This window comes from Candoia aspera, chromosome 6, assembly GCF_035149785.1.
Source record: "Candoia aspera isolate rCanAsp1 chromosome 6, rCanAsp1.hap2, whole genome shotgun sequence".
In the NCBI taxonomy this organism is placed as follows: Eukaryota; Metazoa; Chordata; class Lepidosauria; order Squamata; family Boidae; genus Candoia; species Candoia aspera.
The window spans coordinates 60147848-60174811 of NC_086158.1; the positions used below are offsets into that span (position 1 = coordinate 60147848).

General features: G+C 37.2%; 2 protein-coding genes across 6 annotated transcripts in view; one reads left to right on the plus strand and one right to left on the minus strand.

Annotated features, from left to right (window-relative positions):
- The window catches only part of MCMBP (minichromosome maintenance complex binding protein), a 37005-nt gene extending 33328 nt beyond the window's left edge, over positions 1-3677 (minus strand). Inside the window, exon 1 of one of the 4 annotated variants that reach the window (XM_063307241.1) lies at positions 3435-3677. In XM_063307241.1, the coding sequence (XP_063163311.1) occupies positions 3435-3492 (58 nt within the window). In that variant the 5' untranslated portion in view covers positions 3493-3677. Of the gene's footprint in view, positions 1-3062; positions 3213-3434 lie in introns of those variants that run through there. The other 3 variants (XM_063307243.1, XM_063307245.1, XM_063307244.1) reach the window with 3 other exon arrangements.
- A 13-nt stretch (positions 3678-3690) lies between these two features.
- Positions 3691-26964, plus strand: part of SEC23IP (SEC23 interacting protein) — a 34736-nt gene continuing 11462 nt past the window's right edge. For both annotated transcript variants that reach the window (XM_063307238.1, XM_063307239.1), the window contains exons 1-15: positions 3691-3976; positions 7162-7700; positions 8421-8622; positions 9614-9807; positions 10467-10556; positions 13080-13200; positions 13591-13680; positions 14345-14486; positions 15669-15877; positions 16161-16273; positions 16931-17101; positions 18693-18788; positions 24850-25044; positions 25442-25597; positions 26652-26754. In XM_063307238.1, the coding sequence (XP_063163308.1) occupies positions 3805-3976; positions 7162-7700; positions 8421-8622; positions 9614-9807; positions 10467-10556; positions 13080-13200; positions 13591-13680; positions 14345-14486; positions 15669-15877; positions 16161-16273; positions 16931-17101; positions 18693-18788; positions 24850-25044; positions 25442-25597; positions 26652-26754 (2593 nt within the window). In that variant the 5' untranslated portion in view covers positions 3691-3804. The remainder of the gene's footprint in view (positions 3977-7161; positions 7701-8420; positions 8623-9613; positions 9808-10466; positions 10557-13079; positions 13201-13590; positions 13681-14344; positions 14487-15668; positions 15878-16160; positions 16274-16930; positions 17102-18692; positions 18789-24849; positions 25045-25441; positions 25598-26651; positions 26755-26964) is intronic.

The window sequence follows — 26964 nt, forward strand, 5'->3', positions numbered from 1 at the left end:
CTCTGGTAGAGTACAATCCTCTTGTGATACACTGAGGTCCTTCTGGCCTTGTGATATAGATCTTGAATGTCAAGTTCCCACTCCTTTTAGTTCATCTATGAGCAGCTGCTGTATTTGTAGTGAAGGTTTTAAATTTGAGGGCTTCTTCTCATCATTTCACAGCTGACAGGTTCCTCCAGTTTTGTTGATAATAATGGAGTGTATGGTTTTAGGATAGGTTTTAGGAAGAACCATAGGTTTTAGGTTAGAACCAGAGCATCATTATTTTTATTTTTGTTGAAAGCAGAATCTGAGATACGAGTCTGAAGGGTGGACTGAAAGCTTTCTTCAAGAATACTGTCAGACACATAATAAATTTGTTATTTTCAAGTTTATGTTCTCAACAGAAAATACGCCTTCAAATTTTGAAGGGTTCAACAAAAGTATCAAGCAGCTGAGTTTACTGCTCAGCAAACCAATCCATTTCATTAAATAGTTTCTATATGAAACAGAAATACTTAACAGTATGTGGCCAGTGTGCCTTGTGTAGCACAGAGTGGTAGGTGGCAGTATTGCCACCGAAACTCTCCCCACGACCCCAGTTCGATCACAGCAGAAGCTGGATTCTCAGGTAGCCGGCTCAGGTTGACTCAGCTTTCCATCCTTCCAAGGTTGGTAAAATGGGTACCCAGCTTGCTGGGGAAGGTGACGACTGGGGAAGGCAATGGCAAACCACCCTGCTATAGTTTGCCAAGAAAACGTCGTGAAAGCGGCGTCCCCCCAAAGGGCCAGACATGACTCGGTGCTTGCACAGGGGACTTTTCACCTTTTTTCATGTGGTCAGTAGTATGTAAATTATTATCCATTAGTAATATCTAGTGGCCTGTATACAGCAGTTCCGCTTCACTATATTCTTGTGTGTAAGAACTAGATTTTTTAAAATAGTGATTCTCTAACTTATTGGACACATTAGATTCCATTTTCCTGTATAAACAGAAAAATATCAGAAAATATTGCTGCTGCATATTATTAAACCATCTTTTTTATTATCACATTGATAGGGCTACTTAATTACTCCACTTGTTGCTATTATACTGCATTTTTCATCACAGCTCAGCCACAGTATTTCAGATATACTACTGCGACCACAAGTAACCACAATACAAAAAGCTACCATTATAGCCTTGTTAGCCTATGGAAAAAAAATCTAAATTACATAATTGGAAAATACCTTTATTAGAACTACAAATTTAATCCTTCTATATTACTCATATTCTTTTGCAAACTACAATGTTCTTATATATTATAATAGCCAAGGAAGCAAAAGACATGGCAACCTGGCTTAAAGCATATTCACTTCCAGTCTTAGTGAGTTTTTTCTTGTATTTTATCCTTAGAAGCACTCTCAGTTATTGAGAGATGATAATAAGTGCTGAAGGTGCTAATTGCAAAAGTTAATGTGAAATCAATTCCTAGTCAATCTCATTCCAATGTTTACTTCCCAATATTCAAACATTTTACATAATATAAAAAAATTAATTACATTCCCTTTAAAATAGCATAAGATTACAATTAAGTTCTTACAACAGAATGTATTACTTATTATAGGAACAGTTATCTTCCTTGAAGACAATGGTGAGCTTATTTCCCATTGATCCTGTCCAGATTTCTCATGTTCAGCAGCAAGTCTGCAACGGATTCCATATATGAGGAATCTTGATGTTCCCAGTTATGAAGAGAAGGCATGGAAAGTAATTCAGTGACAGGAATGCAGATTGTTTTTCAGGTCTTCCACTGGATACCTCGAAAACTGCTCTAGCTTTTCTTATATTTGGTATACTGTATATGTGATTCAGAAAAGTTTTATAAAGACATATAGTTGTTATGCAATCTGAGTATTTAGACTGTCAAATAAAATTAATATTTTATTTTTATCCTGTCGTTCCTTCAAGAATGCAAGGTGACATATTAAGCATTCCCATCTCCATTTTTTCCCTTATGAGGTAGGTTGTGCTGAGAATGGCCCATGGCACCCAGTGAGCTTCTATGGTTGAAAGTAGACCTTCTAGTGCAACATCTTAACCACTACACTACACTGTCTCTTCCATGTCATGAAGGATCACTCTCTTGTTCTGCCCAATAATTGACCAGCCTTTGTTTTTGAAAACTTTCAAGCACTTAGCTTTCATGTGTCCCATCAATTAAAGAGTATCATCTGGTAGGACCTAGAGACATAACTGCTCTTGCAATTCCTATCCTCTGGAGTGAGTTCCCTCCAGAGATTCATGTGGTTCCCACCCTTCTGTTGTTTAGGAAATTGCTAAAGACTGGATTGTTCTCCTAGGCCTTGAGGACCGGGTGACTCTGAAGTCCCCATTTTGTTTTGTTGGTTTGATTTATTCTGCTTTTGTTTTGGTATTTTGCTCTTCAGGTCAGTTGTATTTTCTAAATGTTGGCTTTTCAGTTATATAAACTGGCCAGAGTCATTTGGGAGAATGCCAGCAAATTAATAAATAGATAGATAGATAAATATTTTGTTGTAAAGGTCAGCAAAAACAATTAGACAATTATTCAGCTGTGCCCAGATATTTTGGGATTACCTCTTGGCCACATTTAACCAAAAATTGGTTAAATTGCAAATAATTATGTTAAAATGTTATAGCAAACAGTTTTGCTAGAAAATTAAATACATAACAATGTAGGTTTAAAGAGCCATTCATAAGATACAAACACACCAATTAGATACAATAGCAACTGATAGCCACAGAAAACAGAAGCCAGAAGACTCATATTCAGCTTTGACATGCAGAAGCCTAATACCCTGCCCTCACCCTATTTTTAATTATAAAGTACACTTGCCTAGTAATTACACACTCAAAAGACGGACGCCAGGCCTGACATTTTCTAGGAAAGCCTCCTTCAATGTTTTAGAAGCCTTATTCTCCCTCTCAGCCCCAAAACAGCAGGGAAGCCGAAAGGCACAGCGCACATGCTCAAGAACACTCTCTTCCCACGGGTTTTCCAACTTTCGGCGTGCAGCCCTGCCCTTCCCAAACAAGTTCCACAGCCAAGTTTTGCCTCACGCGAACTCTGGGGCTGCCGTTTCGCTCTGCCCAGGCCAGCGGGGTCCGGCTCGCCAGGCCAAACTCGACATTAGCACTTCACCCCGCGGTCACTTCTGCTATGCCCGCGTAGGCCTGCTTCTTCCTACCCCCTACCACCCGCTCCGCGAGGAGGAGCCGCCGCCTCCTTCCTGGTCGTCCCCGGCCCAGCGCTAGTCTCAGCAATGCGCCGTCTCTCTTCCTCGCATACTTTGGACTCGGGCGCAGTCCTCTGTGCCTGTCCGCGTTGTACCGGGGTAACTCAGGCCGTTCCCCGCCGCCTTGACCTGCCTGCCTCTCCAGCCTCCCACGTTTTCGTGCCGCACCCCCCGGCCGCCCTCAGCCCGTTCTCACCGAAAATGCCCTGCACGATACTGAGAGGGCAGTTCAGCCAGTCTGCCACACACGGCATCTTTTCGTTCTTCAGCGCGTTAAGGCCAGGAGTCACACTACAGTCTTCGGAGACCTGCTTTCCGGAGACTACACACCGGGAAAGGGCGCTAAGCCAGCGGGCGAGCGTTCCAGGCTAGGCTGAAAGCGGCGCAGCCAGGCCGAGCTGACTTCCCCTCACTTCACTTCGCCTCTCAGCGCGGGCTCGGGTTGGCGGGAGAAGAGGGAAGAGAGCGGCGGCAGCTCCAGCGGCGCCATCTTAGAGTCGGGCGGAAGGGGCAGGTCCGATTCGGGGAGGGATCGAGAGACTCGGAGACGTGGAAGTCCCTCCGTCATGGCTGCCCCCAAAACCTCCGCGACGGGCGGCATCTCCTCGACGAGCGGCGGCACTAACTTGCTTTTCTCCTCCTCAGCCACCGAATTCAATTTCACCGTCCCCTTCATTCCCGTCAGCCAAACCCCTCCTCCGCCTGTGGCTGCTTCGGCACCTGGCCTCCTTCCCGCAGGTAATGGTCGGGGGACAGGGGACAGGGAGGTTGGAATCCATTTTAACTTCCCCGACGGTTCCCCCTCCCCCCCGGTTATTTTGATGAGCGACTCTCGCATCCCCAAAGCTCGCACAGATCCGTGCCATTTGCAGGTGGGCGACGCCCGCAAGCTCTTCCATCTTGTGTAGAGCAGGGGGCTCGCAACCTCGAGGAACCTATGATGGACGGGCGGATGAATGAAGGGTTTGAAGAGATGGAACATTTGATAGATGTGACATTTAGCTAACGGGAAATGGAAGTATTGCCGACCCAGATAATGGCCTGTATTTCTTTTACTGCTTGTCAGGCTTGAAATGAAGTTATTTCACTCCCGAATTTCCTGGCTTGCTGGCCCTGTTCTAACTCTCTTTACAGTCTTTTTTACCAATTTAGGGTAGCACTTAATGCCTTTGAAGGCTTTAATGCACAAAAGTGTGTGGTTCCACAGCCTTGTGGTTGCCACAATCTTTCTACTGAAGACTCAGAGAAAGTTCCCAAGAAAGACCTGCCCAGTCAATGGGTATGGTTTCCAGGCTGATGTGACCTGTTGCATTTCTTTTTCTTGAAATTAAGTATTGGAAAGTGTAGTTATCTGGAGAAAAGTGGTTACATGGAAGATTGTAATGTTGATGGGTTTCTTGGGAAGAATCATAGCAGGGACGATTTGGAGGGGTCAATTAATTGAGTGAGCTTGGGAGAACTGCATTGGGATTTTGATTGGAAATCTGTGAAAGGTGCCAGCTGATGATAGTAAAAATCAATGATATCAGTTGTGAGGGAAAAAATAATAGTGTCATTAAAAAACAGGTTTTATAAAAAACATTAACCTAATTTGCACCTTCATATTTCTTGTCCTATAATTCTCAGATTTATTTATTTGCTAAATTTATAAAGCCACCCATCTCATGCACATGACTTTGAGCCACGTACAAAGTTAAAAACACAAAAATAATATAACAAAATAACCAAAAGAATGACAACAAAAATAGTAAAAAACATTAAAAACCATAAAAAAGATAATCTGCAGGTGAGCGCATTCAATTTCTCTAGTAATAAAGTCACTTTGCAGGCTCCATACCCACATTACCGGGTCCCCAGGCCAGATGGCAAAGTCATGTTTTCAGGCCTTTCCAGAAGGTCAGCAAGGTCAGGGTCAATCTAACTTCAGGGGGAATGATGTTCCAAAAGCCAGGTGCTGCGGCAGAAAAGGCTCTCCTCCTGGGTCCCACCAGATGACATTCCTTTGTGGACGGGACCTGCAACATGCCCTTTCTGCCAGACCTGAAGGGCTGGGTAGATGTGATTGGGGAGAGGTGGTCCTTCAAATAACTTGGCCCTGGAAAGAGTGACTGCTAACCCTTCAGGTTGATTCGTCAGCGTGATTTTCTGTGTTTGTTGCTGAAGAACTCCTGTTTTTAGTAAGTGTAGGATACCAAAGAAGAATGGAACAGTTCTTTTAACTACATAGTACTGTAGATAATTTTAAAGAATGCTAATGTGGACTGGATTATAATCTTACCTATTTGGTTCTATTGAAAAGAAGAAATAATGGTTGCATTTTTTTCAATTTTTATGAAAAAGCAAATGGAAACATATTACATGTTGTATATATCTAATCTTTTTAGAAACAGATTGCACTGCACTGAGATCTCTTGGACTACAACAGATCATAGATGAAGGTTACATTATACTGATTACGTTTAGAAATACTTTCATTCTGTGTCTAGCAAAACCATTTTAAAATTCTGCGCAGCATAAGAGAAAGTAATCTGGAGAGAATGTTTTCTTCTTTTCATCTAACATGTTCCAAAAATGTGCTAATAGTTGTGTATATGCTAAGGCAGAATATCAAGACATGTTTTTAAAAAAATGATACACTGCTTCAAAAGGGGTACAACACTTCAAAATTATTTGAAATAATTTTCCACAGAAAGAGTTCCATTATACCTTTCCATGAATAAAAAAAAAATTAGATGTTCACACAGTTAGAAAGTCTTCTGCATATTCTGGCTGTATCTATAGAATCAATAAGAGTATTTGAAATTTAGTATAGTACTCTCTGTGGAGTTCTTGGTGCTCTCTGGGCTTGGTTGTTTGCTTGCAGACATTTCATTACCCAACTAGGTAACATCATCAGTGTGAATGAGTGTGAGGTTTGTTGCCTGTTTATATGGAGTAGCTTAGTTCTCCCTATTATGGTGCTGAAGAACATCCTCAAAAATTAGGAAAGTTAAGAAAAAATTGGTATAGCCAAGAGGGGAAAATGAGCAGAGCCAGAATAAAAATTGTGTCATTAATTTTATTTATTTATTTATCAAATTTTGCCACTGCCCATCTCCCCCCAAGTATAGAACTGGATTCAGTAGACTGATTAGGTAATATTCTTAACTATGCTTCCTCATGAAAACTGTAGGGTAAGCCCTAAAATAGGGTTCACACTGTTAAAAACCAACTTGCTCAGCCACCCCAAAATCTGAAAGATTCTGGCCCTATCCATGTCTATATTGTAGACAATTCACTTTGCATTTTGTCCCATTTTTGGTAAATAATGTCCCTCCCCACCAAATTTCCCATGTTAAGTGCAGCCTTTAGCCATCAGAAGATAGTTCATCTCCTACATTAATTAATCAATGGCTCCTTAATAGTTTAAAATACTGGCTGATACATTAGTGTTAACAAGACAAGATGGCGACTGTAGTGAGTGAATATACTTATTGGGGTAAAGTAAGCTAGCCAAAAAAGAAAGAAATTATCTCACTGATGTATGCTAAGTAAATTTAATTAACTATATAATTGGAAAGGGCCATTTAGGCTACTGAGTCCAATGCCTTGCTCAGTGCAGGATATAAATTAAATCATCCCAGATAGACAGTGTCTAGTTTCTGCTTGAACACATCCAGTGAAGGGAGTCTGTCACCTCTTTGGGTAATTGGTTCGACTGTTAAACTGCTCTCCCTGCCAGAACACAGAATGTTAGACTATAAACTAATTAGAATACAAATACTGTAGCTGAACAGAAAGGGTTGAAATTGGTGGAGATATGGTTTGTTGCGGAAATGCAATGATAAACTATAGCACTGCTGATTTTCAGTTGAAGCTATGGAGAAGATGCCATTCTCTCATATATTATTTTTTAATAATACTTACTATATCCTTCAATGCAGATGATAACACAGAAGTTGGTGAAGAAGACAACTTCCTAGGCCAGACATCAACAAATCTAAATCCCCCATCTACGTTCAGTTATTTCTCCCAAACTCCTAGCAGTGGTGATCCCTTTGGAAGCATTGGACAACCACCCTTAGGGGTGGCAACCCCACCCCAAGCTGGAACATCTGTTTTCTCTAAGCCTCCTGTTTCTCTTCCTCTTCTGCCTGGATCACAAGATGGACCAAGTATATTTTCAGCTCCTGTTTCCAAATCACAGTCTTTTAATACACCATCTACTTCAGTACAAGGAATTGGTACTTATCAAACACCTCAGCAAAGTGGTCCTCCACCAACAGTCTTTTCAACTCCACCTCAGGGAGCATCACAACAAGGTTATAACCCTTATCGTCATACTACTTTAAGTAGTAGAGCCAATCCTTACATCACTCCGCCACAGTTGCAACAGACACAAACACCTGCCCAGGGTCTCCAGCCTTCACCTTCTGTACCACCTATGCAGAAGTATCCAACTCCTGCAGGGCCAATGCCACCGGTAGGAAGATTATCTTTCAATATATTGGCATTACTATAAAAAGGTTAAGGACTGAATATTATAGGGTACTGCTCCTCCAATAATCTACCCTCTCACTGTCTCACATCTTCCAGCATCTCAGTAACATTGGTTTATGATTTGCTGAATATGCTTTATAACTTGATTTAACTGAGAAATGAAAATCTAGAACCAAAGCATTTGAAACAAACATTGCCCTTAAAATAAAGGTATATGCATTTACTATCTTGGCACCTACATGATTATTAGATTGCATGAAAACAAAACAAAACAGAAATGAAATGTTTTTGATTTTATGGAACTTTTGACAGTGTTTAATCATATCAAGTAAAGAGTTAATATTTACTTAGTTTATTGGTCATATATCAATCTAAAATATTTGCAAAATTCAGTAATTTTTGTATTTAATTTTATATTTTTTGAAAGTTACATTGAATAGAGTTTTGATTCAGGTATGGAAACCAACATCTTCATTAAATTTGAAAATAATTGGTAATCAGGTATACAGAATTAAGATACAAATCCCATATTGCTTTTTCTTGCTCGGTGCCAGTGCTGACAATATGGGAATGTTACTTTAAAATGTATAAGAATAATTATGTATTTTTGTAATTCATAATGGAATTATTTGTATGAAATTAAGTTCTGTATCTAAACATAAAGTAAAACTTTGAGAATATTGAGGAAACTTTTTTTTTCCAGTTTTCTTCACCCCAGTCAGCACTGTTACCTCAGACATCAATGTCAGCAGGCACACTTGTGAAGGCACCACCTGTCTTATTACATAACCAGTATGAACCAGTTCAGCCACATTGGTTTTACTGCAAGGAAGTAGAAAACAAGGACCTTTGGATGCCATTCAGTGATCTAGATTCTACAGCTCTAGAGAAGGTTTATAATTCTGGTAAGATTTAAGGATGGCCCTTGTGTAATAATTTTTGGCATTGGACATGAAGAGAATGAACAAGTATATTGTATGATATGCAGATCATCTTTACAGTGAGACATTTTTTGCATATACTTAAAGTCTTTTTCAGTGAGAATGTGAGACCTGGTAGGTCCCATGTTTGGAGACAAACAGTTTTTCTTCAGAAATTCTATGTGCTGCTTTGTTTTTTCTGATATCTTCTGAGTAGGTAGGCAGACCGTTACAGCCTGATGTCCAGGAAATTATCAAAATGGCAGAGCATTCCTCACAACTCTGTATACTTCAGAGAGTAAGCAGAAATAAATATAAGTACATACATTTTACCTGTCATAGTACAGAACTGGATATATAAAACATTTGATGACCTTGATCACAGTTATTCATGAAGGAATTAACATTAAGTATCCAATTCTGTTAGAAAGATTTTCCTTCACTTTTTTTCCTCTTCCACTGTGCATTCCCCAAATCTACTGTCGAAGGTTCACAAAGTCATAAGTTTGAGTAGTAGAAGCAATTCTGCCAAGATTCTTCAGATGAAAACTCTCTAGCTGTTTCAATATAATAAGACTGAATACTGAATACTTCATTATTCAAAGAGGATTTCCCCCCTAGTTTTCATATTATTTATCCTGTTTCCTTGTTCCTTCTGTATGGTATCTATTGAGCTTTCTTGTTCTGTCCATGCTAGTGTATTTCACATATTGTCTGATTCTGACCATCACCAATGAGCAAAGTACAATAACTGGTGAAAAAGACATGCATTGGTAAATCTAGAAAACTTTCCAAAATGCCTCATTTCCCAGTAGGAACTTTGGTTCAGAAACAAAATATCACTGTTCAGCATAAAATTTGAAGTGAAGACTTCTCATTTCTAATATCCGCAGGTTGGTTAGTTGAGAAAGGAAAAAAAGTTAGTTGAGAAAGGGAAAAAGATTGCTAAAAAAATAACTTTCCTTTTAATCTTTAGTGCAACCCGATCCAGAGAACGTAGTCTTGAGTACTGATGGAGGTCGCTATGATGTTTATCTATATGATCGAGTGAGGAAAGCTGTGTACTGGGAGGAAGAACAATCTGAAGTAAGACGATGTACTTGGTTTTATAAGGGAGATAAGGACAGCAGGTTCATTCCTTATACTGAGGATTTCAGTGAAAAACTAGAGGTGAGTATTTTTAAAATTAAGGCAGCAGTGTTAGCTGTAATGGAAAAAATCCCAAATTCATACTAAAGTTTCTTTTGAATAAAGCTTCATAATGTGCTACCAAATCCATGTCACCATTTTAAATATTATTTTTGTGGCCTTTGAGCTGGCCTTATAAAAATGTAGCTGTAATAGTAATTTTAAACCAAAATTTTGGTTTACATTAAAAAACCCTGCTTATTGAAATTAGGCTCTTATTTTCTTACAAAGTTTTTTTTAAATGCAAATTATTTTACATTGAATAGATGGTATGTGGCAAAACCTGGTATGGAACTGCCACATGAACAGTGGGAAAAATTAACTACAATCATTATTGTAGTTGCCAGAATGAGTTATTTTGTGTGCTAATATACTATGTTAAGTTCAGTAATGTAGTATTCATATACATAGTCCAGATTATTTCATCATAAAGCCAATATGTGTTTGAAGCTAGAGCACTCTATGGTGCATTAGCCCTAAGTAGAACTTCATATTGTTGCTATGTGACTTTTATTCTTGCTTCAAATCCAGCAGCAAAGTGCTCTTTAGAGCATCTAAATTACATTCTTGTGGCAGTGTCCTTTGATGTGAGACCTTGATGCTTAAGAAAGTTTTAGTTATATAATTGACCTTCCTTGCAGGGTGAGTATAAGAAAGCTGTTACCACAGATCAGTGGCATCGGCGATTGGAATTTCCAGGTGGAGAAACTTTTGTTATGCATAATCCTAAGGTAATGAGAATTCTCATGGTAAAGCAGTGTTGCCCTGACTCTGGAGGGCATCAGTAATGTATTGATATTATCACTGTGCAGGGAAATTATAAGTGGGAATAGAAGCAGGTGCATGTTTTGGGCCATTGGGGGAGGTTGAAATGTTTTAAGGGTGGTTTTGGATAGTTTTTAAGGGTAGATTTTGGAGGCTTAAAGGTGAGGATTGGAATGGTTTGCCTCCCAGAGGCCTCCTATTACTGTTCCCATTGTTAAATCCTGAAAAGCACCAAAATTGAAAAAAAAAGTCCAAAAACCAGTGAGTTTGGTGTGGTTGGAAAACATGCTGCTTAAAGTCCACCAGTTTATTGCCAACATTTGATGGCATGATCATGGGATGTGGGAGGGTGCAAATAGAATTTTGAGAGTCACAAGTGGCACCTGATTTATAGGTTGCCCACCCCTCAGTAAAGTTATATAAAAACCCAACTTAATTTTTTAAAACAATATACAGTCATGGGAAAAAGAAAGTACACCCTCTTTGAGTTCTATGGTTTTATGTATCAGGACATAATAAAAATCATCTGGTCTTAAAATTAGGTAAAGACAACCTCAGATGAACAACAGCACATGACATATTACACTGTGTCATTATTTATTTTTACAAAAATAAAGGCAAAATGGAGAAGCCATGTGTGAAAAAGTAAGTACACCCTATGATTCAATAGCTTGTAGAACCACCTTTAGCAGCAATAACTTGAAGTAATTGTTTTCTGTATGACTTTATCAGTCTCTCACATCATTGTGGAGGAATTTTGGCACAAAATTTTGCAAAAATTTCTTCTTTACAACATTGCTTCAGTTCATTGAGGTTTGCAGGCATTTGTTTATGCATAGCTCTCTTAGGGTCCCACCACAGCACTTCAATCGGGTTGAGGTCTGGACTTTGACTGGGCCATTGCACCTTGATTCTTTTCTTTCCTTCCTTTCATTCCGTTGTAGATTTGCCGGTGTGCTTGGGATCATTGTCCTGTTGCATGACCCAATTGCAGCCAAGCTTTAGCTGTCGGACAGATGGCCTCACATTTGACTGTAGAATACTTTGGTATACAGAGGAATTCATGGTTGACTCAATGAGTGCAAGGTGCCCAGGTCCTGTGGCTGCAAAACAAGCCCAAATCATCACCCCTCGACCACTGTCCTTGACAGTTGGTATGGGATGTTTGTGCTGATATGCTGTGTTTGGTTTTTTGCCAAACGTGGTGCTGTGCATTATGGCCAAACATCTCTGTCCAAAGGACATTGTTCCAGAAGTCTTGCAATTTGTTCAGATGCAACTTTGCAAACCTAAGCCGTGCTGCCACGTTCTTTTTAGAGAGAAGAGGCTTTCTCCTGGCAATCCTTCCAAACAAACCATACTTGTACAGTCTTTTTCTAATTGTACTGTCATGAACTTTAACATTTAACATGCTAACTGAGGCCTGTAGAGTCTGAGATGTAACTCCTGGATTTTTTGCAATTTCTCTGAGCATTGCACGGTCTGATGTTGGGGTGAATTTGCTGGGACATCCACTCCTGGGAAGATTGGTAACTGTCTTTAATGTTTTTCACTTGTGAATAATCTTCCTCACTGTAGAATGATGGACTTTAAATTGTTTGGAAATGGCCTTATAACCCTTCCCAGATTGATGGGCAGCAACAATTGCTTCTCTAAGATCACTACTGATGTCTTTACTCTTTGGCATTGTGTTAGCACACACAATGCTGAAGACCAGCAAACTCCTAAAACTTCAGCTTTTATAGAGGTGGTCACACTTGCTGATGATCAATTAATCAAGGGCATTTGATTAGCAGCACCTGGCTGCTACTTAGCCTCTTAATACCTATGGAAGCAGTAAGGGTGTACTTACTTTTTCACACATGGCTTCTCCATTTTGCCTTTATTTTTGTAAAATGAATAATGACATGGTGTAATATGTCATGTGTTGTTGTTCATCTGAGGTTGTCTTTACCTAATTTTAAGACCTGCTAAGGACCAGATAATTTTTATTATGTCCTGATACGTAAAACCATAGAATCCAAAGAGGGTGTACTTACTTTTTCCCATGACTGTATACTCTTCTTTGGGGCCTAAAAAGGTACCTTTTTGCTTTTTAAAGAGAAGTTAATCCTATCGGTGCTTCAATCTCCTCAGTAATATCCCTACTTTAAGGAGTAGCTGCTCCATTGGAATCTGATTTAGTAGGAGATACGTTGGATTATCTTGCCAACAGTGCCATTTGAGATTTTGGGTAATGTGCTGTTAATTAAAATTTTGTTAAAATTAAGTAATTTTAAGCTTTGAGGACTTTTTAAAATCATTTTGGCAACTGAGATAAGTAGAACTTCGCTTTTGCCAAAGTATGTGCTGAACAGCCATGTTTTCTTGGGGAAAAAAATCTGTCATGTCCATGAAGTTAATGTATCTAAACTATAGTATAATTTTTATTGCATAATGTACCTGTAAGTTAAAATGTGTATAAATGTGATACATTGATTGTATCACAGGTTATAGTTCAGTTCCAGCCTTCTTCAATACCAGATGAATGGGGCACTACGCAAGACGGTCAGACCAGGCCAAGAGTAGTAAAACGTGGAATTGATGATGATCATGAGGCCATTCCAGATGGTAAGTTGTCCGGGATTTCAGACAAAATATTTTCTTATAGTCTCTTGCTTCTCTTTATATGCCAGGGTAAGATACATGTTTTGGTTGAAGAATGTGTTGGCTTGCCGCAAGCTTCTGAATGTTCACTGTACAAATGCTAGCAATGAGTAAGGCCACTGTCCAGAATGCATAAAACCACTTCCCTCTGGACATGTGGTATATATCCAGAGATGCCTGAGAGGCTATTGCCTCAATCTCCTCTTGAGATCACAGTTTACGGGATGCCTTAAAGTTCCTTCAAAGCTGAATAGAAAAATGCTGTAAATATATAGGAACATTTAAATAGGCATCTATGCCCTGTAACATTTATTTTTATCAATTTAAATGATGGTATTTCTTTTTATTTTTTAGGTGAAGTGTCTCAAATTGATCATTTGGTATTTATGGTCCATGGAATTGGCCCAGTCTGTGATCTGCGCTTCAGAAGCATTGTTGAATGTGGTAGGATTATTTGAGTATGGGTACAGGAGTGCATATGACAGCATATTTCCTCATTCATTTCTTCAGCTGGTACCTTACTATGTACTGATTCTTACACCTTTATTTACAGTTGTCTGTAAAGGCATTTAGTCACATACACTAAAGTGTTTAGTCCAATCTTCAAATTGGATTTCAAATCACAGCAGATGTTGCATCAGAAATATAAACATAAAAATTAAATTAAAGTTCCATGTGGTTAAGAGGGTAATGAAATGAATAAACTATCTTCAAAAGCTATTAGTGAAAGAAAGCAAAATTATCAACTGTTACTGTTGACAAACTTAGTATTTAGAAGTTAAGATTTCCCAAATGATTTGGAAAGGTAAAGGGTGGTAAATTGCTCCTGATGTTTTATCCAAGTAAACTATAAACATACTTTCTAATGTTTTGGATGGTGAACACTCTAGAATTTGGTGGGGTTTTAAAATCAAAATATGATGGAGTATATACAAAACTTTAGTTACACTTTTATAAATCTACCTTTTTTGTGTAGGGTTTGGTCTAGAAAATACTTATTTTCAGAAATTAGAAATTCTGGTAGAGACACTATGCCATAATCACTATAAATTTGTTCACTTAATATTAATCTGTGCCACTTGTATTACTTCTCTCCCTTTTTAAAAAGTTGATGACTTTCGGACAGTATCCCTGAAATTGCTGCAAACACATTTTAGGAAATCGATAGAAGAACATAAAGTGAACAGAGTTGAGTTCCTACCAGTTCATTGGCATAATGCTTTGCATGGAGATGCAACAGGGGTGGATAGGTAGGTCTATTGTACCCAAATATCACTCTCATTCAATCAGCTTGTAATACATTTTAACAAAGTAGATTTGTTCTTTGATCATTGAGTACTATCTCAGAGTTGATCAATTGTGAGTTTAAATGTCCTTTAACACCAATAATTAATATTTGTGATGTTTTAATATAGAATTGCTAAATATTTATTGTTATCCATGAATCATATGCTGAGAACTTGTTATACTAACTTTTTCATTAGAATAAAAAAAAGCATTGAATTTGCCCTAGCATTTTATTTCATTTTTAGTAATTGCGGTTTATTATACTGTACCTGATTTGTTTGAAGTAGGTCAAATTAATTCCATAGGTTATGAAATTAGTTTGATCCAACCAACTGTGGTTAAGGCCAATCACAATTTAGAGCTTGTATAAGGATGGAGAAAATAGACAAATTTAATAAGTCTTGTTCTTGCCATACTAAATAACTGCTAATTGTGATATTTGAATGCAGCCAGTCTGATCCCTTGACTATTTGAACCAGCCATTCTAGGATACTAGACTTAAATGACTGTTGCACTAGTTAAGTGTTTTTGCATAATTCACCTGAAATCATTTAAGTGCAAATTGTGGTATGGTAAAATGATATTGGCATATTTTGGCATACCTCATGTCACTGTGTTTAAGGTAACATGCGGCCCATTTTGTGAATTGCAGGATCTTTAATAATCTATTTTACGGAATATGACGGGAACAGGTCTGTCCCTATCTGGTATGTTAGGTTCACATATTGCTCTCATAGTTGGCCTTACCATGGATTATTGAATACATCACCACGAGTTAGATTCACACACAGTAAAACCTCAGTTTGCTGAACCTTGATACAACAGACCAAATTTGTGTCAGTTTAAGTAATGATATCATCAAACACATGAAGTTAATCTCTATAATGATGTAACTCACAATTTAACAGAGGATCATGAAAACAGACCCCTTTCTGCCAAGTGGTCTGTTAAATTGGGGCAAGACTGTTAACAGGAAGTACAGGAGCTACAAGGAAGGTAATATAGTGACTATGATTGCTTTGTAATCTTGAAAAATGATCTGTGAAAACTTCTTTGGCAATTTTTAATCTGGAGATTTCTTGGTTTAGCACAATTTATTGGAAACACATTATTTACTAACAATCTATGTAATTATGTATTTCAAGGAATATTAAAAAAATAACATTGCCAACTATTGGACGCCTACGCCACTTCACCAATGAGACTCTACTTGATATCCTGTTTTACAATAGCCCCACTTACTGCCAAACAGTTGTGGATAAAGTAACAGTGGAGATGAACCATCTGTATGTACTTTTCATGAGCAGAAACCCTGACTTTAAAGGAAGAATCTCTGTTGCTGGCCATAGTTTAGGTAATGCAATATTTTAAAATGATTAGTTCAACAGAACATTTTAATTGCATAACTCTTGAGAACTGTTATCTAAATAGGGGTTTCAGTTCTTGAAGTTGTAGCTAGATTTTTGTCCTAGAAACATCTCTGGGGATTCTGACATTGCAAATGTCTTTTCATTTTATCAGACATAGGGAAGGTTGGGAAACATACCTAAGAGGTCAACGTGTAAATCACTGTTTAAACCCAGACACTTGAGAGATCTCAACATTCTTCTTGTAACGATACATTTTGTGTCTCCTAGGATCCTTGGTTCTATTTGACATACTGTCCAATCAAAAGGATTGGACTTCTGCAGTTAATTCTATACCTGTTGCTGCTAATGGTGCTGTGAGAGATGTGACAGATGACCAGCAGGTATTTGTATAAATAAACAATTTTCCTTAATATTTTCAAATGATAACTGCAATATTCAAAACACTAGAAATATGTAACCTGATCAAATTGTACTGCTGTCATACTTTACAGAATGCCTTCTCCCCTGCCAAGTACATGTGAAGTATTTTTTTAAGAAGTGGAAAAAATGTCTTGGATCACTAACGTTCTCTCATATTTTGTCAATTCATGAGGATGGTTCCACGGCACTAATCAAGGAAAAACATTTTTCTTCACACTAACACACACATACATGGTGTATGCTAAGTGACCAGATCCTGAAAGATCCCCTATCAGTATTTTTATTGAGAATCTTAGCTTTTATTGTTAAAAAGAGCTCTGTCATAAACAGTTGCATTTTCACTAGAGGCTATTGCAATATGTATTTTTTCTATATACGTTATTATGGGTTCCTGTAATGCATTTGAGAGTAAGTACTTAACCCTGACGTTTTTTAGATACAAACTACATGTTGCGCTGTCTAAACTGGACTTCTCTTTGTGGTATGGTGGATTGAAGTGAGCCCCAAAAGTATATACATTCACTCTCTGAGATTTATTTTTGAGCTATCCACTTATTCATTAGTGAAATTGATCTATTTTGACTTCTGTCCTAATGTAGATTTTTTTTCGTTTCAAGGTGTCATTGAATTCTAATTCTGCTGGTTGCCTCCTTTCTCATTTAAATGATGAACATGTGGATCATGAAGAGGAGGATGATATTCCAACCTTGCAAAGCACTTTGGAAATACTTAGTTTGTCTGAGTACATCAGTACTTTTGAAAAGGAGAAGATCGACATGGAATCTCTGGTATAGTAAAAATTGTAAACTAACATTGAGAATACAAGTTAATATTAAATTTTGTTTGTAGGCATCTAGATTTGAGAGGGAAGAGCAAAATGTTTAGAAGAAGAATAGGAGTCTTATACATGTGTGTATATTAGAGAGAGAGACAGTGAGAATTAGTGTACGTATGCGTGTATACACACACACACACACACACTCTTAAATACCCTTTGGGGGGGATATGGGCGGTGATAAAATTTAATAAACAAACAGATAAATAAATAAAATATATTGTAGTAAGAGGAGAGTTCTCAAGACCCACTGACCCATCCCCAAAGTATTCAAAGAATGTACAAGGAATTTGCACACACAGTTCCATATGAGATGGGATTCTGGGAAAGCACAAAATATTCCATGTACAGTCAGGACCAGACATATTGGAACAAGGATAACTGTTTTGGCATTTGGCCTCTGTATACCACCACATTGAAGTTGAAAGGAAACACATCCAGATGGGAGCGAAGTCAAGACTTTCAGCTGTAATTCAAGGGGTTTGACAAAAGTGGGACACTAACCATTCAGGAAGTACAGCCAGTGGTGCACACACACACCCATCGTTAGTGGCTCATAAGTAATGGAATGAATGGCTGACAAGCAGCTGCATGGACAGGTGTGGCCTGTTTCCTGGGTACCCCATGACCAATTGAGCAGATAAAAGGTCTGGAGGTGGTTCTGAGTGTTACATTTGCAGGAGACTTCATACTTGAATTAGAAAGCTTGGGACAGATTCCTTAGTGCATAAATGAATCATTAGAATGAGTGGTGTTTAGGTCAAGAGAACCTGTAGCTTTCAGCTTTGGTGAGAATTGAGCAGGGATAGGAGAGATTCATTTTCCATGGTGGGTGAAGTTTCATGTGTAGCAGCCAGGGATGTGAGAAAGAATTGAGCTGCGATTGGCATAAGCTTATGCCTTTGCCACTGCCACTCCTGGAGTTAAATTATCCAAATTAGTACTGAGATGTAGATTGGAAAGAGCTTGTTTTAAATCATTGAATCTTTTCAAAATGTTCCTTCCTTAAGGGTTGAGAGGATGTAGAAACATAAGAGTCAGATAAATTTCCTGATAAATTAAAATGGATTAAAATATGAAATAAAAACATGAGAAAACATAACTGTTGCAGCTACATTGCCATTACAGGGGTGGGTGGGAGGAATTTATTGGTCATGATAAAGTATTTTATCTGGGGTTTTGCTCTGGTGATATTTGGGGACTAATAGATCCTCTGGGTTTATAGTATGGTTTTTAAATATTTGTTCTGTATTTTAATCTGTTTTTTGTCAGCTCTGGCTCCTACTGCTTTCAGTCTACAAAGCAAGCATAAATGGCGTGGGGGAGAATGCCTGTTATTTCAATTGCACAGGTTTGGTTATACTAGACTATCTTGACTTGCCTCCCAGGATTCATGGGAATGGTCACCAATGCAAATGTGATTCTCTAATACTAAGGAAATGACTATACTTCTCGTTGTAACTAAACAAATATAGGAAAATAGTTATCTGTGTTCTTTTAAAGAGAAAATATAAAACTTGATTTCCTTCATTTTATTTTTAAAGTTGCTGTGTACAGTTGATGACCTGAAGGAAATGGGAATACCTCTTGGGCCTCGGAAGAAGATAGCAAACTTTGTAAAAGACAGAGCAGCCAAACAGGTGGGAATGGTACCTTTGTCTTGGGAAGCAATCTCAATGAGTCTCTGCTCGTCTGTTTTTGAATATTAACATTTCATCACAACAAAGAAATACAAAATAGGCAGGGTGGTAACATATTTTGTTGATCCTATATTTGGAAGAAATGCCCTTCTGACAAACTATTATAAACAATATTTAACGTTTAAAGCTCCTAATAGAAGTTTTGTATTTGTAACTCTATTTTTTAACATACCAGTTTGATGCTGTTTAATTTTAATCAAGAATGTCCCTAATAATTCAAGAAAGTTAGAAAGTATTTCTCTTAACATCTAACCAATTTACATCCTGGAGCTAATAAGAAAATACTGCTGAAAGCAGACAGTTTGAATAAGCAAAATATGCTGGAATGTTGTATCTACCAGACCTATCAGTCAATTAAATCTTTATTGCAGTCAGAGACCAGCATAAGGAAGGTGAGGTACAGTCATTAAAAAAGGCATAAAGGATGCATAAGACAAAGCAAACTTTGATTTTTTGAATTCTGGGTGAGATTGAACTTAATTAAGATTTTGACTAAGAATGTTATAAATGGGTAAAGGGGACGGTATAAATCTGAAAGATAAGTATTTTGGCAAAAGTGCTTTTGGCTTTACTTGGAATTAATTCAATAAACAGAGTAGACATTCCTGGGAATGCTGATTGTTTGGCAACAAACAGTAAAGATAATTGGTGAAAGTTACAACATAAGGTAAGTATAATATCAGATGGATTGTGTCATCTAAATTACAGAAAGACGGATTGGACTAAAGCTTATGGGTATAGAGAAAGCAAAGGGGAGAGGGAAGCCTGCTATTTACCTTCATCTTTGTAATTGACTTACTTTTACTTTTGGATTATAAATTTAAAAAATGGCCAGAAAAGCTGCAAAGCAAGATGAGGGAAGGAGAGGTTTGTTAGAGCAACCGACAGAAAAAGGGATTACCCCAGAAATACAACAGAAAATGTTTGAAGAAATGGAAAAACTGATATCTGAATCTGTCAAATCTGTCAAGTTAGCTGGTTGCTTTTCAAGGGAGAATGGAAGAAAGGTTTATCAAGATGCAAGAAGAGATGAAAGAAGAAGTTACAAAAGAATTGAAGAATCTATAGGGCATCTTACAGGAGAAGTTAAATTAATGACAAAGTGGACATTTTAGAAAGTGAAACAAATAATAAATAGAGATGGAAAAGGACTTAAACAATTTGGTGTTATTGGAATTGAGAGAAAAAGGATCCAGTTTAGAGCAGTTCCAAAGGATCCAGGAGAAAAGATTGTTCAATTTAACAATTTTTTTGGAATGGAATGAAGATGACATGGGAGCAGAAATTGACAGTCTATAGAATCAGCATGCAATTTGAAAAACTAAGAAATGTCAGAAGACCAGAGATCAAGTTTTGCAGCAGCATTTCACTACTAGACTGAAGATTAATAATGCAGATGTGATTGTACTTAAAGAAATTCCAATTAGAATACTGCGCAGATGAAGAGTACTTCTTTTTGACTGACAAGCGCAAACAGAAAGAGATACCATTTCAGTGGGATAAATTGGAAGGAGTGATCTTCATGTTTAGGGTTCAGAAGTTCAGACTGAAGTCCAAAATGCAAGAGAATTTCTAGAAAGGTTTAAAGGGGAAGTGAAAGAAATGCAAATGGAAGTGACAAAGGGCCCCAGCACTCTAGACCCTGAACAGCTAAAACATGAAACTGAGGAACAGACCACCACGCTAGGCGCTAGAGATACTGACTTTCCTAAATTTTTGGCATAAATATGGATTTTAAATGCCTAATGTGGAATATAAATGAAGCAACTGCTCCTCAAAAAAGAAGAAAATTATTTTATTACAATAATTTCATTTCATTAAAAAATTGCAACAAGATGTAGTTTGTCTTCAAGAAACGCATATTAGAAAAAAGGATATAAAATATTTGATCAGCAAAAATTTGGGTGAAGAATTTATTAAGATGGGCAAAATTAATTATCATTGTTGGGGAGAATTTCTGTGATAAAAATGAATGTGTTGCCAAGAATGATGTTTTTGTTTCAAACAGTACCTATTATGACAACTGATGTACTGTTTAAACAATGGCAGAAAGATATATCTGAGTTTGTAAGGCAAGGGAAAAAACCAAGAGTTAAAATACTTCCAAGATGCAAAGGAATGAGGAGCATTGGGACTGTCTGATTTGAAATTGTATTTTGCAGCTGGATGAAAGAATGGGTTTTGCTGAGAAATAAGAGAATTTTAGAATTAGAAGGGCACGTTCTAAGGTTCAGATGCCATGGTTTTCTATGGTACGATAAGGTTAATGTAGATTTTAAGAATTATTATATTAAAAGTGCCATATTGAGAATATGGAACAGATATAAACCCAGGCTGTGCCAAAAAATGTCTTTATGGGTCTCAGCACAAGAAGCATTTTACAGGAAAGAAACAGTAGGTAAAGAAAAATGGTTAACTTATCAAGAGTTGTTAGAACAGGGACATGGAGAATATAAGATGAAATCAAAAGAGCAATTGGCTGCAGAGGGATTTAGTTTTCAATGGTTTTCATATGCACAGTTAAGAGAAAGATTTAAGGTAAATAATAGGACATTTGGAATTGAGCAGCAGAAGACAGAATTTGAAGTTGAACTATGTTCAAATGATGACCATGTAATTGCTAAAATGTGTTAACCTTTATTGAAATTTGAAACGGAAGAAGAACAAGTGAAAGACTGTATCATAAAATGGGCTAAGAACTTTGGACACAATATACTGATGGAACAGTGGGAAAATATGTGGTTAAAAGGACTGAAATGTACATTATATTATAACCTGAGAGATTGATGTATTGTTGGTATATGATTCCAGAAAAATTGTCTAGAACAATTTTTAAAAGGTACTTCAAGTTTATGTTGGAAATGTGGATAACATGAAGGGTCATTTTATCTTGCCTGGTGGACTTGTAAAAAAGCCAGAAATTTCTAGGTTCAAATACATATAATGAGACAAAGAATTTTAAAGATCAACATTCAACTGGAACCAGAACTTTTCTTGCTGAGATTAATGGACAATCAGTTAGAAAAGAACCATGGAAGATTATTTCATCCTGCGAGACTATTATATGCACAAAAATGGAAAGACTGAAATACCCACAACAGAGGAATGGTTGGTAAAGATGACAGAACTAGCAGAGATGGCAAAATTAACTTGTTTGATTAGAGAAAAAAATCAACAATTAGGTTTATCAGGGACTAGAAACCCCTTATGAACTTTTTGCTGAAAAAAGAGAAAAATTAACTTGTGAGTTATGGATTTGAAGATTAGAAAGGGTAACTTACAGAAAGAAGGAAATTATGATGTAACCTTAGAGAGGGTAAAATATAAATGCACTTATAACCGCTGTCAAAAAGATCGGAAGCCCTCTCTTTCTCTCTCTTTTTCTTCCTTATTTTCTTTCTTTCTTTTCTAATATTTGCATTATTTTTATCTTGTTAAACATTTCTTTAATAAAATTATATTTAAAAAATCAATTTTGGGTTAAATGTTTGCAGTTAGAATTATTAAAAAAGCAATAGTGTTTAAATTGTATATTTTCAGTAATTTCACTGAATATTTCACAAATTAAATATTTTAATAAAATGTTTTAATATTCTTAATTTTGAATATTTTGAATTTAATTTAATATTCCAGTTCTGAGACCACCTGACTCCAGGTAGCTTACAATGAAGTAAAATTAAAAATAACATGTATCAAAGAAAAAAATATGACTGATGGGAAGATAAACCCATAACGGGGGGAAAAAAACCCAAAACAAAACCTAAACCCTAACCAAAAGTAAAAGGCTCTACCAGCCACCCTATCCCAGGGCCTAAGAGAATAACCAAGTTTTCAGTAATTTGCAAAAAATCAATAGAGTGGGAGCAGTATGGATCTCTTGAGAAGATATCATTCCAGAGGACAGGAGCCATCACTGAGAAAGCATGCTTCCTGGGTTCTGTAAGATGACATTGTTTAATCGATGGGATCCAGAGTGCCCAGTCTAGCTGACTTCACTGGATGGGCTGAAATATATGGAAACAGGCAGTCCCTCAGGTAGCTGGGGCCTATGCCATGAAGGGCTTTATAGGTGATAAACAGCACCTTGAATTGTACCTGGAAGCCAACTGGTAACCAGTGCAGTTTGTGAAGCAGTGGGGACACATGCACATACCATGACGCACCCATCACTGTTTTCTGGACCAGCTGTAGCTTCCAGGTGGTTTTCAAGAGCTCATGAAGAGCTCATCACAATAGTCCATATGCAAGGTGACCAAGGCATGAGTGACTGTCTGAAGGGCCTCCCGGTCCATGAACGGCAAACTGGTGCACCAGATGTACCTGTGCAAAGACCCTCTTGGCCACCGCTGTCACATGCTCTTTGAACAGGAGCTGTGAGTCCAGGAGGACCTCCCCATTGTGCACCAGACTCACCTGGGGAACTGCAACCCTACTAAAGACTTGGTAAATTATATTCCTTTTATAATCTTAAATACAAAAATAAATTATATTCCTTTTGTAATCTTACAAAATTCTTTAAAGTATCATTAATAATTAACTGATCAAGGGCAACTATCCCATTTTCTACCCTTGTCTCCGCACCATTTTTAAATAGGGTTTATTCCAAACTCACTTTCGCATTAGAGTTCAGAACAGATCTTAACATGCTTAAGCCACAGAAATACCATTCTTTCTCTTTCCCAAACTGGAAAAATGAAGGAAAACTCACTCTTGAAGGGAAAACCCTGTCCCATTTTAATTGATTTATACGTATAAAATAATGAGCTAGGGTAGGCTGTGGAGGCAGAATGTACCATGGGGGGTGGTGGAGATGGCTGTTTTGGGGCTTACAAGGCATATTATCATCCCAAAATTCTAAAAGCAATGGAGAAAAAGATCAGTTACTAGTTGTTTTGACAAGCAGTCCAACATACTGTTTTCAAAAACTCATGGAGGAACAAAGAAATAAACTTCCTGAATGTCGTTGGGAATTAGGGAAGTAATTTAGCCAGAGAGGACTTGCTTGAAACTTGGATCATCAGCAGTCATCAGCAGGAGAATGGCAGAGGTGGAGATATGAGAGTTGTCTGTTAACAGTCCAAGGGTCTAGCAGCAGAGAATTTCACTAGTTGGTCCAAATGTCAAGCCTAGTGTCCAAACACACAGGAAGGAGCAGCTCCAGCAGAAATGCATATTTAGAGGTAGAGAATTGTTTCCAATGAAGAAGGAAGAGCCTGGAGACGGCTCTTACATAGATCCAGGTTCTGACATGGCTTAATTAGGGCACTGCTGTCCTCCCCTCCAAGGACACATAATTTTTATGTTGGTAGCATTTGGGTTAGATTTCAGAAACATGTTCTATATAAAGTTCTCTTCACAGATCATTCAGAAATCTAGTTTGTCCAAAATGCATGGATAGCGTGATACCTGACAAAAAATTGCCAAAACAACTAACTGCTCCAGGCAGTCCTGCTTTCACAAAAGTGGCAAGCTACCAGCCCTCTCCTCTGTAAGAGTACAAGAAAACAGAAGAGGGCTTGGCTGCCATATATTGTATATAGGTGCCTCTTTTGAAAGTAAAAAACTTGCTGGAATTCTTGTGTTGTAACCTCAGCCTTCCTTCAAATAAGTATTACTAATCTGTGCTCTGAAAGTCTTGTCCTTGGGGTTAGCCAGTTCTGTCCAGACTGCTGAAAGGAAAGCCAGGCAGAAGGTATGCATTCTAGGACCTATCAAATGGTTCATATATGATATATATATATATATATATTTCTGTTTCTATTAATTTATGCTGAGGATATCTGAAGAGTGGTAAGTTCCCATGTGATATGATAATGGACATTAAGATCCAATTTGTTGATTTGATTTAATTTGTTTTGTAATCTTACAGAGATTTGTCTGATAATTTTTTTTATTATTTGGTTGAAAAGTGTGTGTGTGTGTGTGTGTACACATACAAATGCACATTTATTTAAGAGTAATTCTTTGATTCGTCAGCTTTTTAAAATCTTCGTTTCTATAGGAACAAAGAAAGGCATTACTAGAGAAAAAGGCAGCAATGGAAGAAGAAATTGCTCAGACAGTTAAGTTTTCTTCTACTGCTGCATCTTCAGAAACTGCTATTCCTCAAGATGCATCCAAACGAAAACGCCCATTTGGAGCATTAATTTCATCTGCACACATAGACTATGAATTTTTTGAAGTGGGAACAGGCCAGGTAGGATATATTTAAAGTAAATGAATACATTTTGTTTCTTACTGGTATAACTGTTTCCTTTTGGAACACAGACTTTTCTGTATAGCATATGCAATTACAGATAAGGGATTGTGTATTGGTTCAGAGAATAAAGTGAAGACATATAATATACCTCAGATGCTGGAGTATAGATGATATAATGTGCACGTTATGGTGTGTTATGAACCTACTCATTGGGCATCAATGCCACATAAAACTGTTTCAATGAAAGGCATTTTTGTTACTGTGTTTTGCTGTTTTCAAAATAAACCTTACTATGTCCAGTCTGGGGATACATGTAAAGACTGAAAGTGAAGTGGCTGACGTAGAAAGAAGTTATTATTTCTTTTTTTTTTAAAACATCATTTTCTGCTTGTAGGTGTCGGTGGTATACAGTGCACTTGACTTTGAGCCAGAGATTTTCTTTGCTTTGGGTTCTCCAATTGGTGGATTCCTCACTGTAAGAGGAGTGGAAAAAATTGATGAAAGCTACAGGATGCCAACCTGCAAGGGATTTTTTAACATATATCATCCGGTTAGTGAGAAGTACAGGTTTTCAATTAACTTTAGTGAAACTAATATCATATCTTCCCTATTTAAATTCTAAGTGCACCTTTGTTAAAACTAAGAAAACCAATTTATATGGCATTAATTTTGGATATGTTTTTAGTTACTGATACCAAAGATCCATTGTCTGTTTAGGGTTACAGAGTATTAAATGTATATTTCAAACAAGGGTGGAAAGAGCTATTATGCAAATCAGGGGGACTTTAGAATATTATATTTCTACAGTGGATTATCTACTTACTGATTTATTAAGTATTTTATTAATAATTATTTATTTTATTTTTTGGAATTTCCGGTTGTGTTAGTTTGGAGTGATTAATACCTCAGAATATTTTGTAATTGTCTTCTATTTGTTGCTGAGGAGGAGCTGTCTTCGGCCTTTAGAATCTCTTCAAGATATACTGATACTATTTATCTTCCTGTTCTAGTTCTCTGAAATTGCAAGTCAAAACTTTATGCCTCTTGTAAGCATGAAGAGAAAGGATGTATTCCTATTTGCCATATGTTACCGGGGCTTTCCCACTTAGTTCCATTATAGAGGCGTTTCTTAAACCGTGAAAAAAAGTGTAGTACTAGATTTGTATAGTACTCAATTTGTACACTAGAGCCCTTGTATGTGTGATTCCATTGTAAATTGGGCATTCTGTTCCGTAGCATAACTGAGTAGTGAGTGTTTAAGATCTGATTTTTCACTGTTTGTTATGCTACTAATATGCTAATTATTGGATGTCTTCACACATGCATTTGCAAATAAATAAAATCTATAAATAAATAACATGTGAGCAAATAGAAAAGCTGTGTTAAGGAGAATTCTTGACTTCAGATTACTTTTAGCATCTTCAAGCTTCTTCAGGTTCTTCCTTTTCCCAACCATGTCTTCCATGTAGGACTTCTGGCTGATACTGGCAAATCAATCCAATCTTTTTGTGTGAAACTAGTTGTGTAGCTCTGTAGGTAACAGTAAACATGTTTTATGTTTAGACCTGGGATTATTTATGTTGCATTTTTGTTTTATTGTTTAGCTTGATCCAGTGGCCTACAGGATAGAACCTATGATTATTTCTGACTTTGACTTAAAACCGGTCCTCATTCCACATCACAAAGGCAGAAAAAGACTCCATCTTGGTAAATAAAGTATATTCAAATATTTTCTAATATCTAATTTGAACATAAAACTGGTACGTATGTTACAAAGCACAAACAGAAGAAACTTGCAGAGAGAGAACGCAACAACATACCTAGATATGAAATCTTCAGTATCTTTTTTTATATAATTTTATTAAAACTTTTAAATAAGAAAATAAAATCTAACACAAACTAATATAAAGTAAGGAA